This window comes from Pleurodeles waltl, chromosome 4_1 (assembly GCF_031143425.1).
Source record: "Pleurodeles waltl isolate 20211129_DDA chromosome 4_1, aPleWal1.hap1.20221129, whole genome shotgun sequence".
NCBI classification, from domain to species: domain Eukaryota; kingdom Metazoa; phylum Chordata; class Amphibia; order Caudata; family Salamandridae; genus Pleurodeles; species Pleurodeles waltl.
In genome coordinates this window covers 828,918,771-828,933,040 of record NC_090442.1, presented here as the reverse complement: position 1 = coordinate 828,933,040, position 14,270 = coordinate 828,918,771, and the positions used below count along the sequence as shown (strand labels likewise).

At 40.9% G+C, this 14,270-nt stretch overlaps 1 protein-coding gene across 1 annotated transcript in view; it reads left to right on the top strand.

The window, feature by feature from the left end:
* Nucleotides 1–14,270, top strand: part of TPH2 (tryptophan hydroxylase 2) — a 476,020-nt gene that overhangs the window by 342,707 nt on the left and 119,043 nt on the right. Inside the window, exon 6 of the mRNA XM_069230088.1 lies at nt 4,610–4,806. Within this exon, the coding sequence (XP_069086189.1) occupies nt 4,610–4,806 (197 nt within the window). The remainder of the gene's footprint in view (nt 1–4,609; nt 4,807–14,270) is intronic.

Genomic DNA, 14,270 nt, shown 5'->3' with positions numbered 1-14,270 from the left:
GAGTTGCCTCTGAAAAGGATAATAATCACCCTGACGCTCAGGGAGGTTTCTCCCTGCCTATTGGACAATTCAGTGGTGGGTCTGAGGTCAGTTGGTGTTGACTAAAGAGTTTCTGATGATAGACCCATGTGAAGCTCTGCCGTCAGAAACCCACTGTGTCCCCACCCTTGCATGGGGTGGAAAGACAGTGAATTCAGCGGGGAAGAATTTCCCACCAGTCTACCAACTCTAAAAGACCTCTTAGGGTTGTACAACCTTCTCTCAGCTCCAGAGAGCGCAATATCCAGATAGCGTATGTTTGGAGGAGGGCTCTTCTGCACTTTGTGATGAGTTTCCATGTCTGTTGGACAAATGTAGTACACATGAGGCCTCTGTTAAGAGTTAGAAACAAAACACAACACACAACCGTTGTGTTCCCAGCTACAAAATGCAGAAGTTGTTGACGCGTCCTGTTGTTATTAAGTCATTGCAGACATTTAAAATATACTATAGTGTATATGTGCTAATTTTTTTTATTTCCCTCTATTTAAAAATGGGGGAAATCTCTTTTTAAAAAAGCGTACTCTTCTCTTGTTTGTGAGGCTCTGATGTACGCATAGTTGTCAAGGAGCTCTGTGCCATGAGCAGGACTGGCCTGTGTGAGCTGAGGACACACCCAGGGTGTAGACCACTGGAGGAGCGCTAGAGTTTCCCACAGAAGTTTCCCTTTGATGACTTAGGTCCAAATAAAAGTGTGAAAGGGGTATCAAATTTGGTTTCGCCCAGGGCACTCTCAGAGGGAAGACAAGCTGGTCATGAGGGTGAGTCCTCCTGTTTTTTCCGTTAGGACTAGTGGTTGAAGTTGGTGGGATTGGAGTGCTATGGCGTGCCCCTGCTTTTCTTATTTACTAAAAACCGTTCCCCCACTTCTTGTAAAAAGACAACAGACCGTGGATGGTTAACTTAGATATTTTAAATGCTTCATCTGAAGCATCATGTAGCGAGTCCCCTGTGCTGTGAATCTGAAGCCGGGCAGACAGCTAAAGAAGCCTTACTGCCAGGACATCGTGCAAATGTGCGCTACGAGTTAATCTACAAATGTATAGGGTAATCGCCAAATGTAACGGTTGCTTGGGCGCCGGTACTGGCTTTAATTGATCATATCACTCAAGGCTTTGTAATGACAAAGATCTATTGCTTTTGAGTGGTAATGCAAAGAGTTAACAACTGGGATGTGAAGTTTGTGGTTTTAATCAAAACTGTGTTTATATAGCATTTACGACTCGTGGTGGTGTTGAACGAACAGTTATGCAAAAACAATTGTGTTACATACAGTCTGGGTATTATTAAAGTCTATATTTAGAAAGCACCATTTTATCTTAAACCTTTGTGTGAATTTTGTAGCAGTCTAAATTATACTGTGCGTGATGCAAGTCTAAAATAATGAATTAGAAATCCACAGGCTCTGACCTTGTATCACTATACACAAGTCACTATTCTCCACAGCACCAACCAAGATTTAATTCTGTGATTCTCCGGTTGCGGTCAGATTACTGCACTTCATTAACTAATAGAGGTTTCATATTATACTATAGTGCATGTCCCACTTAGAGCTTTAAAATATATTTGTCATTTAAGCAGCGTGTTATTTTATATGTAGCTGCCTGAAGGTGAAAGACCAAAAAACGTGGTGAATGTTTTTTTTTTTTAGCCACACCTTTGACCCCGCCCCCATGCTCACCGACCCCACCTCATTGCATGCAGCATCACAGTTCCCATACTTTTTTAATGCACTTCGATCGAGGATAGGACTAAGCTTGTTAGACGTGTATCTCCACAGTGTAAAGTGAGAGGGGAATCTTCTGTCCCCACCGTGCTTAGGGCTGTTAGCTGAAAAAACGAGTCTGTCTTTTATTCACCCTCATGACATGGGGCAAGTTGACAGCTACGTACACGTAATGTGCCCAACAGAGATGAATTTTATGTTACACGTAGCTCAGCCTTTATGGAAAACTTAACTTCTAGAGTTCACTATATTTAGCGTCTGAGACACCTTGAAACCATTTTACTTTCGAATTCTTGTATATAAAGAATAGATACAAAAACATTCCTAGGCTTTTTGGCTTCCTTAAAAGGTCCCGGCTGAGCATACCATCACAATGAACAGGCTTTAAGATGCTGTTTGGTACCAAACATTCGTAGGCGACACATGAGTTCTGGGTTTTCTATTCATAGGATCTGTATTAACTTATTCTGCCTGTCAATGCGACGTGGCACCATTTACGATATCATTCCTTTTAGCACGCACCTAGAAAGTTGAAGCCCCAACTTTGCTGACAAATCATTAATTATCTGTCAAGATAGGGAAATGCAGAGTATACCATTGATCCACATCCTGCCAGACTAGCTCCACATGGAGAATAACAGCATGTCCCCGAGGTAAAAAAGGCAAAATGTTATTTATTCCACCATAACAAAGTGCATGTGCCAAAATGCAAAAAGCAGCGGAGGACAGCCCACTCCGCCCAACGTTTCACTTACATCTTAAGGTTTATCTGTATTCAAATGGATGCAAATGAAAGGGAGTGGTTGCTAAGTGCCTGCAGAGGAAGAAACCACATTTATGCCTACGTCAGAACAACTTGTGTGAGGCACGGAAAATGCCATGTGCACTGGCATATGATCCTGTTCAGATACATGATACTTGCACATTCGTAAAACCACAAAAGAACATCCTCTCCCTGATTTACCAATTCTTCTAACACAAGCAGCAGGCCTCTGTACATTGGATAGAAACATAGCACCTCATGCAAAAACTATACAATTTGCTGTTAGTCTCTGGTAGACTGGTTAGCAGGAAAAGTTTTGCCGCTAGTCAGTCTAACGTCATTTACTTATGCACAAGCAGCCACAAAATGACTCCTGTCTAAGTTTAGAAAGGAGTCATGCCCACTGCCCCATTGCCCACCACAGGGGACCAAAATACCAGTGTAAGGGGCCCCTAATGGCATTAAAAAAATATATAAAATATACTCACTTAAACATACCTGGGATGGGGTTTCTCCTCCTGTAATGTCCCTGTGGTGTGGGTGGTGGTGTTGCTGGAGCTTGGGTTGGGCATCTTTGTGCCCATTCCAGGGTGTTTCACCATTGAAAGGGGCCGACCTGGACTCTAATGCCTGGTCTGACTCAAGCATTAGATAATGTGCCTTTATTTAGGCCCGCCTCCCACCCGCGCGTCGTTTCTGCGCCAGGAGGTAAATATGGTGCGGGGGTAGTGTCATATTTAGGACGGGAACGCCTACCTTGCATCTCATTGACATAAGGTTGGCTCGCTCATCCTACATGCGGCGCTAACTCCAATATTTTGACGCTAGATGTGCCTAATGTCAAAATATAAATATGAAGTTAGGTTAGTGGCGTTTTAGTGCCAAAATAAATGGCGCTAAGGCGACGCTAACCATCCATAAATATGGGCCAATATGTTTTCACAAATTCTGGATGACTAGTTGTAATCAGTGCTAAAATTCTTTTCTCATTGAAATATCCCTGTCAGTCAGCAGAGCACCAAAACTATGGATGAATGCAGTTCTTGGAATTTGCTTCTACAAATTTCATGCATATAATGAACAACGTTACACATCTTATAAATATAGCAACATTTATTGAAATTGTAGTGCCTAATGTCTGAAAATATAGTTTAAAGAGGAAAATATTTGATAATTTATAAATCCAACACTTTGCTACTTGCTTTTTCAGCTAAATGAGATATCTTTAGGAACTTGTATCACTTATTTTAAAGGACAACCCATGCAAATCGCCTTCTTGTGGGACACTTTTCCCACAAAATGGAAGATTTTCACCAGAGGTATAATAGTATAAATCAATTTTTTGTGGACGTGTGAAATTATGAATTTTGCTACTTTCACCAGCAGTACAATAATTTTAACAACCCTTACCCACTGCTATAAAAAAGTGGAGTATTTTAAACGATGGCTTGTCAACCATCAGTTAACTTTCATGCAACTACACCAGTTTTATATTTTTAATTACATTGGACAAGGACGCTCTTTGCCTTCACTTATCTTTTAATATAGCTAGTAAAGGATTGTCATAATCCTTTGGAGTTCAGAAAGGACAGAAAACTCAGGGCAAGCATGAAAAGTGACCTTGGAACTTGATGCCTTGGAACTGTCCTGTATAAATAGTCCAAAGCCAATGAAGAAGTCAGTGTAGCCTACGACGTTTCAGACCTCAGATTATCTACCTTCACACATGGCCTCAGTATGCCTATTGCCAAATGATGTGTGATGTTGAGAACTTTTGTTGTAAACTTAAGTGTAGAACTGTAAAACATATTTTCTTATAGGACATTTTACCAGGTGCATTTCATTTATGTTCCATAGATCTATTACCAAAGCCAAGGCACGACACATCACGATCCTGCAAAGAAATATTCGATATAATTTCAACAATGTATGTTCCTAATTTACAGATAGAGATGCACCTTAAAAGTACTGTAGTCTCTTGGAGACTTAGCAGACACCCTCATTTCTGTATTTTTAACATTTTCGCATCAAATGCCCCACGCTATTTATGTGTGTTCCAATAGTGTTGTGTTCTTTTCTAGTGGACAACCTATTCCTAGAGTTGAATACACACCTGAAGAAATCAAAACTTGGGGAACGATCTTCAAGGAACTCACAAAACTCTATCCGACTCATGCTTGTCGAGAGTATCTGAAAAACCTCCCATTATTGAGCAAGTACTGCGGATACAGAGAGGACAATGTACCCCAACTGGAAGATGTTTCCATGTTTCTTAAAGGTAAGATAAATATATTGCCTGCGGAATTTAAAGCCAAAAATGCAACTCGTGTACATCCTACATTACACAGTTATGGCTATATCAACTCTCCAATAGTGATAAATAAAATGCTATTCGACTTGGTGAGAGATTAGAGTGGTGGGACAAATGCTTGTGTTAATAGCTAATTTCGTTGTCTTGTTGCACATTAATAATAGTACATCATTAATGCCACTTGATATTGTCAACATTTAAATGAACAAAACATTGCTCCATGGCAAGGACTGATCCTTACACCAGATAAATCCGCAGATATGCTAACAGAACAGATCCTCCACTCTGAATCAGTTGCTTGGCTTCTTGTTCCTCCTTTGAAGAAGAAATGGATCGGGGAACCTCCCCTCCTAACCCAATTATGCTCAATGACAAAACACTATATAATCCCATGGAATTGCCATGATCTGTTAAGGCCTAATAAGCTTAGCTTTTTCTCAGTCATTTTTCACTTTACTACATGCAAACTCAGACGCACGTAAAACATCAAAGGAGAAAAAACATATTCATCAGGTACAAAGCCAAACAAAACAACTTCTTGAAAAGCCACTCTGTGAACACATTTGCAACCAAGCACACCCAAAGGAGTAGTGTTCTACCCAACCATAAAGAACGTCAGCACTTTGTTAGGAGTATCAAACACTATATAAATGCAGTGATTAGAATATAAACTGCAATGTTAAGATTGTTAGACTAAATATGTTGTAAAGTACTTGGTTCGCAGCAAATATAAGTTTAAATAGTCACGAGGGCTCGGTGGATAAAGAGAAAACTGGAGATATGTTTGAATTGAAAAATACACCATTTTCAGGTCGAGCCTAGGCAGCGCACATGCTCTGTCTGCAAGACCTGCTGTATGCAGTAAAAGGACTTTGATCCCGCCTGCTGCTTACCATAGGTTGACTGCAGTGTTGCTTTTCTTTGCTGCTTCCTAGCTGGTTCACACAGCTAATATGTCACTTCTATTCTTGGCTGAGGAGCACTGGCCAGAACTCTTTTTTTAACTGTTTCCTGCCTAAGCTCATGTTCAGATCTATGTGTTTCTGCCCCTGTTTTTGAAATGCCACTTTACTTCCTCTACACTTTCACCCAACGGGAGTTCGTTTGAAGGCATTCTGCATTTGTCATTTTGTTTCAGTTCCGTCATTGTTTGTTAACAATTTCAATGTATTTAAATTGTTTTTTTAGGCTCGGGGGAATCATTACTGAGACTTCAACCCAGCTTCCCAGTCCTAAAGTCGGCAGCTCTAGCCATTACACCATATCCTCTCTATATTTATGTCTTGAGTTTCGTGCTCCATGTTCGATTTGTAAGGGCTCTATGTTCATCGTATCTGTAGCCAAACCCGTTGTCTCCTTCTCGTCTGTCCAGAGATGTGGCAGGGCTGATGTAATTTGGGGTATGTTGGAAATGGTGGTGTTGCAGAAACAGACACATTTAACCCATTGCAATTTGTGAGTGGTGGCTTCTTGTTGAAGTTCGTGGTTGCCATGGAGTAAAGTGTTTAATTTGTGGTTGGTTATTTCCCTTTAGGATAAAAAAATGAGTGAAAACTCATAGATTGTCAAATATTTAAACCCACTACTGGGGCAGGGCAGGGAGGTGCAGGAGGGAAGGATTACCCACATGTCCAGTTAATGTAAGCTGTGTGTACATGCAGTAGACATCATGCATATTTACCAAGTCTTCTTCAAATTAACATCTAGAGCCTTTCAGGGAAAGATCAGCAAGGATGCAATCCTCTTTGGTAGTGCTTTATAGACTGCTGCAATACTTCTTGTGCACCTCCTTTTGGCTCTTGACCACTTCATCGCATTAGCTTTTTCCATCAGTTACGGAAAGCATTCAGAGACAAAAACCCTTGCAACTTGATGCCATACTTGCACCTTTTGTACTCAACAGATGTCCTTTTGGATTGCAATACAGCAAATACAGTAAATAGTTCTTATGACTGTTTTAAAAACAATCATGTCACATACCTCCATTGTAAGGTGAAAGAGCTACAGACTTGCAGGAATGTATTGTTTTTTTGTAAATAAGATGCTGGGTGTACCAAGTTTTAAGGAAGTATGTACCATGGTAGTGCAACATAGTGCACCCAGCGCTGTATATTCCTATCCGGGAACCTCTAGTGATGGCCTGTGGTAGTGAACCATAGTTTGCCCAGTGCTGTAGATTCCTGTGCGGAAACCTCTAGTGATGTCCTGTGGTACAGCATCATAGCTACCCCGCTTTGAAACTGGCTTTACAGAAACGTCTAATTATCCATGGTACAGTACCTTTAAACTTCCAGCGCTAGTGCCAGGACACAGGGCGCTCTAGTAACAAGCTCTGGTCCTGCAGCTTGTGCAAACAGCATAATGTACAGAAACGTACGCCCTGGTCTATTGTCTTTACTGGAAGGGAGCATTGCCATCTACCTTCTACTCTTCCAAAAATAACTTATATCTTCCTGTCTATGCATTCTCTGCAGCCCTCACCGCTATCCACCTTGCCACATAATTCAGCTACACAAATCCACTCCACACCACACAATTCCACCCCACACAATTTCACAACTAACAATTCCAATCCAACCCACATAATTCCACTCCACACCACATACACCCACTATACTCTAAACCAAAACACATGGTAAAATACATTATCATTTACAATGCAAATAGCTCTAACTCTTGCAAATGCAAGACCTAATACATTGGAAATGCTTGTTGATACTCATAATTCTTTAAAGAAAAATCTGCACATTAAATTAAAGCAAAACATTAAGGGGCATATTAATGAATGGCTTCAGCTGCTAGAGCAACACTTTTTTGATGCTCCGGTGGCGCAAGCCTCTCAACCATATCTATGAGGCCACGAAAAGCCACTTTGTGTGACTGTACAAGGCCTCATAGATATGAAGTTAGACCAGTCAGCGCAAGTCTCTGCGTTGCCTTACTCTGCACCAGGGAGGCATTCTATGGACGTTGTGGTGGGTTTCCCATTCAACACCCACGGATTTTGACGCAGCCCCAGATTTACTTAATCACATATTCCTGGGGCAATGCCAAAACCAACCTTACGTCTCCCCAGCGCAAGCATAACAAGGAGACAAAATGTAATTTCTCCTTGTTCTTTCCTCTTCCAAATCAGTTGCATGGGAGCACATAAGTACATTTTACTATCCAGAATACCTTGCCCACATTACTTCTGGGGTCCTGGGTATAGTTTCCTCAGAAGCAAGTCTTCACAGATGGGAAGATAAGCTGTCCCGAGGTTAGCACTTGAGTCTGTTTTAGGAATTGCACCATCAAATTGAATAATTTTCAAGAAATGTATAGAAATGTAGATGTTTACCAGTGAAATACTATGATGCTTTTCACTGAGGATTTCTAGGTTACATCACGTAGACAATGAGAGTGAAGCTTGAGTTATCTCTGATGTCATTCCAAGGTGAAAAACATCTATGTGATTCGCTGATGCTCATCTTTAATTTTATGTTATGTATTGCCCGCTCAAATCATCTGTTGTCTTAGCACTCGTATGGCTCTATGCCTACTGCATGCATTCACTCAGGACCTGCATAGCTGAGAATCAGGTGATTATATGGATCAAGAGCTTAGCTGCTTCTGTTAAGTGATTTTATCAGGAAGCATACATTCCTAAGAGGTGCTTTGGCGCATAGAGAATGTAAATTAAACTTGAGAACTTATATTTGTGTTGTTTTTTGTGTTTATTTATGTGGTTCCATAGTATAGTGGCTAACACCTGCGATCAACCAGTTTGTAAACACAGAGTGGGCTTATTCACGACTCCTGTTCACACCACGGATGTGTAGGCACCAGCTGGTGGGTAGTGTGTGAAGAAAGTGCTGTAATAGGGAAGACATTGTTATATGAGTGATAGGCAGCAATAACAGTAGCACATTGGCAGGTGAGAGGGTCAGAGATAGGGATTTGGAAAGTGACAAGAAGCAGTGAAGATATAAGGGTGATGTACGGTGCATGACAGGAGAGGGAAAGTGAAATGACGGGAATGGACTGTAAATATGAAGAGCGAGAGAGAGGAGATGACTTTTGACAGGAGAAATTACTTTGACAGGTGGACACTTACAGAAGAGGTGGATTGTTATGGGCGAAGTGGACACTGTTCAGATGGGGGGAAGTGACAGCTGAGAAAGGCATTAACAGTGAGCTCTGAGATCAGCGGCAGAAAAAGTGCCACACTTGACCTCAAGTTATTCTGCAAGGAGTTGAAAAAAAACATGTGAATAAGCTAACTTGAAAAGCAACAAAATGAGAAATGAGTAATCATTATAATATTAATACTACTACTACTACTACTACTACTACTAATAATAATAATAATAAGATTTGTTGAGCACATGGCTACTTTTAACGAAGTGTAATAGTGCTAGGATACTGATTTTTGGAAAAAAGTGTTACCCAAACAACTGAGTAGGTCTTTAGCCACATTTAAAGAGCAACATTTTCAGTTTCTTCCTCAAAACAGTTTTAGAGGGGCTAGCTGGAGTTCAGAGAGTAAAAAATGCAAAATGTTTGGTGCAAGCTCGCTAAATGTGCTACCACAAATTCTGCCTTTTTAAAATGTTGGGGCAGAGGCCTGTTTTGTTACGGACGATCTAATGTTTCTGATTGAGATATGAGGAGTGATTTTGGACTATAGGTAGGCAGGGCCTTGAGAGGAGAGAGCCTTATAACAATAACAGAGACCCTTTAAAGCAATCCATTGCTTCACCAGCAACCACTGTAGTTTCCTCAATGAGGTACTAATAGATGCATGCCTAGGAAGTCTGAGCAGTGCCTGGGCTGCCATTTTGTGGACCCGTTGAAGCCTGTTCAACCGAGATACACCCTGGTAAAGGACATTGCAGTAGTCTAATCTGGATATAAGCAGAGCTTGGACTACAATTGTTTGGGCAAAAATAAGGAGGAGATGGAGGAGTTTCTTCAAGGATATCAAAATCCGGAAACACTTTTTTGCAAGGGCACTACTTTGGGCACCAAAAGACAGTTCCTCGTTAAACCAGATGCCCAGGTTCCTGACCATCGGCTTGAGAGATGGTAGATGTCTGATACTGTTGGGCCACCAAGCGTTGGACAAGATATTGAGGTGTTTGTCCAGAACCAAGACCTCCGTCTTCCCAGAATTCAGCTTCAAATAGTTATGGTCCATCCAAGCAGCAACCTCAGATGGACAAGCGCGAAGGGAAGAGGCTATGAGCTTTCTGTTTTGAGGTATGGTGATGACGAGTTCTGTGTCATCAGCATATAAAATAATGATGATACCATACCCCTCAATGACCTCCACCAGAGGGCTGACACAGACATTATTAGGGGTTGGACTCAATGAAGATCCCTGTGGCACTCCTTGCGGCAAAGAGTGAACCATTGAGTAAAATGGCTTTTGTGCGACCTGAAAGGTGCATCCCTTCCAAAATGAGGCCAGCTAACGCAGTACTTTGCCACCAATGGCACTGTCCCTGAGCCACCTGACCAAAATTGTATGGGATATGGTATCAAACGCAGCACTGAGGTGCATAGGAATAGCTCCAGTATTGTCCTCATCATCCGTCTCGTGGACTTGAAACGTGATATACACAAGAGTCTTCCTTTGCAGGTCTATGAAACAGATGATAAGCATACTTTCAAAAGGGCTGTCAGAGAAATAGTCAAACTGGCTGTCAGAGAAATAGTCAAACAGGAATTTATGGGATTTTAATCCAAACAAGAAACACAGTTATTTACTGGTCTCATAAATCTTTCTATGATTACCTTTATGAGAAGAGAATGTAGTTTTGTGAATTTTAAAAACACACTCAACCATGCTTGCTAACATCATTGAAAAGAACCTTACATATTTACATATATGAACTTTAAAATTATCATCACTCTGGGCCTGATTACCAGTTTGGCGGTTGAATGAGCTGCCCGCCAAATTTGCGGACATGAGACCACCATCAACTCGGCGGCCTCACCCCAGTCACATTACAATGTTCCCACTGGGCTGACCGACTGCAACATCATATTTCAACATTCCACCGGTCAGCCTGGAGGGAACAGTGGTGCAGTATTTATCTTGGCTTCCTTAACGGAGTCAAGGCCAATACCGTAGAACAACAGCACCATGGAAAGCGCAATCTGAGGGTGCTGGGCAGGGGTGCCCCTGCAATGCCCTCAACACGGTAGTGGGCAGTGCAAGGGCCCCTCTTTTTGGGTGGTTAAACCACCGTGAAAAGGCTGGCTGAAAGGGGACTTATGATCAGCATGGCAGCGCTGAACTCAGCACCGCTGTGGCTGACCACGAGCCCGACTGCGGTCAGCCCATCAGGAACCATGTTCCTAGTGGGAACAGTGGTCCAACCTCCAGGGTCGTATTGTGGCGGTCGAACCTCCAAGAGTGTGGCAGTCTGACTGTCACTGGGAGGCTTGGTCTCAAGACTGCCAGCCTCATAATGAGGCCCTCTGAGTTCATTTTGTTTTTGCGTTTTCTATGATTAATGTCACATGTCCTCACTGCTCATGTCAATAATTTTTGAAGACTCTGCAGCTCATCTAATTTGTTTTTTCAGTTGCATTTCTTACCCTTCAGTGAGTTGATTGCACAGATTCATACTTCACTTCTTCTCACCGACACCCCATGTTGTGGCATCCATACCATGATGGCACGTATAAGGAGGGTGTACGAAGTGGAACTGTCAAATTTGTTGTCAGGGGTTGACAGTAGTGTAGCCAGTGTGTTGTGGGTGTTAGTGCACAGAAGGCATACTGTTTGAATGATAAAATACAGCAATAATCACAGTTCAGTTGGTCACTCAAGCCTCTTGGCCCTCGAGCCATTTCACCTGCTGCACTTCACCGCTAGGCCTGTCAGCGGAAACTCTGGTTTCTGCCCGCCAACCTAGCGGGAAACTCATAATGGCCCCGGTGGGGAGGCAGCCACTGTGGCGGCAACCTCCCCCTCAGAAGTTTCCACTGATGGCAAAGAACTCATAATAAGGCCCATAATCATTGCTTGTTCACATTTCAATATGCTTTTATATTTAGGTTGACATTATTAGTGATTTTCACATTAACAATTAACTAAATAGTTTGTTCACTGTAGGTTAGCCATAATTATCGTAGACCTCGATTTGAAAGGCCCATGTTGAATGAAATGTTTTGTTTCTGTTTGCTATGCATACTATTTTCTCTCTTTTCAGAAGCCAAATTTCAACAGTATTCTCATTAAAACTATACTATTATGTTCAAATTCAGTGTGAAGGTTACTGAATGTATCTCCCAACAAGCTGCACAATAAATCTTAGCACCTGCACTTGATGCATGATATCTATGAAGGCCACAAAGCTGAAATCTTCCACTATATGAGTCATGAGAAGAGGGTCGACACTGGGAGTTTGGTAACTACTTAGCTCTGATTGGTTCCTTCTGTGTGAGAACTGTAGGAATGGCTTTCTTAAAAATATTGTTACTACTTAAATATTGTGATGCAGAATATCTTTGTCAAGAATATTGTTATTTGTTTTTTTGCTCAGAAATATTGTTTTCAAAAATATTATTTTTAATATTGTTTTATAATATACTTGTAAATGATATTGTTTTATCAATTAAATTAATGTCTTTTAGTTGCTACATTAGCTTTAGGTGTTAATAGTGTTATTATAAATGTTTTTCAATTTTAAAAATAAAGCGTGTAATATTAAGTGCTTTAATAATTTATGTTTAGATTTAATTAATAATTTTAGGCGTATTACTGGGTTGTTGGGTTTGTTGGGGATTAGTGTGGGAAGAAAATCAATTAAAATTTCATGATAGATATTTTTTCATTGTAAATGTTTGATTTAATTGATCATTAATGAAGTGAATTGTTCAACTGATGGTTTACATTTTTTATTTGATTATGTTAATGTATATTTTATACTTATTATTAATAACATTATGTTATATGCTAGTACCAGGTTGTTGGGTTTGTTAATTTTTAGTTATATTTTTATTTTATTATGCTAATGTTAATATATGTTTTATATTTATTGTTAACAATAATATGTTACATTTTAGTTGTGAGTTGTTGCGTTTGAAGGGAAACAGGGTGGGATGATAATTTAGAATTAATTTAAATTTATCGGTAAGTATCTTTTTACTGTAAATTAATTATTTGATTTATTATGATGTTAATTGGTTTAATTCTTAGTTTATTTTTTTATTTTATTATGTTAATTTTAAAAATAGATTTTAATTTTATCATCAATAATAGTAAGTTATATTCTAGCAGTGGGTGGTTGGGTTCGTACAAATTTTTTATATTAATATAAATAAATTATAATACATTTAATTGTATGCATTTATAATTGTAAATATTTAATAGATTAATACTTCTTGTTAATCCTTCTTGTTTGCAACTTTAAGTTATATTTTAATTTTGCTAAATAAAATAGTAATATTTTCATTGTACTCTAATTGCTATGCTTTATTATGTAATAAAATATTGTTAACTAAAGATCTGAAGTCCAAAGCTTCATCTAGTGCTGCTTTAACTGGAGTTTGAATAGTAAATCTAAACCCTAGGAAGGCCAACGCTTTCCCTGCTATTGCTTAGACTGGAGTGTGAATAGTAAATCTAACCCTCCAAAGTCCAAAACTTTCCCTACTGTTGCTTAGACTAGAATGGGAATAGTAAATGTAACCCCCCTGCTGTCCAAAACCTTCCCTACTGTTGCTTAGACTGCAGGGAGAATAGCAACTCTAACCCCTCCAAAATCCAATGCTTTTCTTACATTTCATTAGACTGGAATGCAAAGACTAAGGACCTCATTATGAGTTTAGCGGACCAACTGTCGGCCCGCCAGACCCGTGGAGAGGAGACCACTGCGAAGCTGGAGATCTCCCCACCCGGCCCAATTACAATGTTTCCACCGGGCTGACTGGTGGAAACCCTCATATTACGAGGTTTCCGCCGGTCAGCCTGGTGGAAACAGTGGCAAGTTTTTGGCCTCAGCTCCTCAGGGAGCTGAGGCCAATGCCATCGGACAGAGGGTGCCCCAGCACCCCGGAATGTGCACTGTCTGCCGTAGCCAGAAATTCTCATTGGCAGAAAGCAGACTTTGGGCCTCATTTTGAGTTTGGTGGACAGGAAAGCCCGACCGACAAACTCCAGACAGGGTGGCCCCTGCCTACGTGGCGACCTCCCTGCCGGAGTCATTACGAGTTTCCCGCTAAGTCAGCAATTGGAAACTGCAGTTTCCCCCCGCCGGCCTAACGGGAAACAGGCTACAGCATTGTCTCTGGCTTGTCATCGAGCCAGCGGTAATGCTGTAGCGAGCAGAGTGTACCATCACCCTTGCAAAAGCAGACAGTGAACATTGCAATGATGCTGGGCAGGGGGGTTGCACTGCCCATTCCAAGTGCACGGGCTGTGCAGGGCCCCCCCT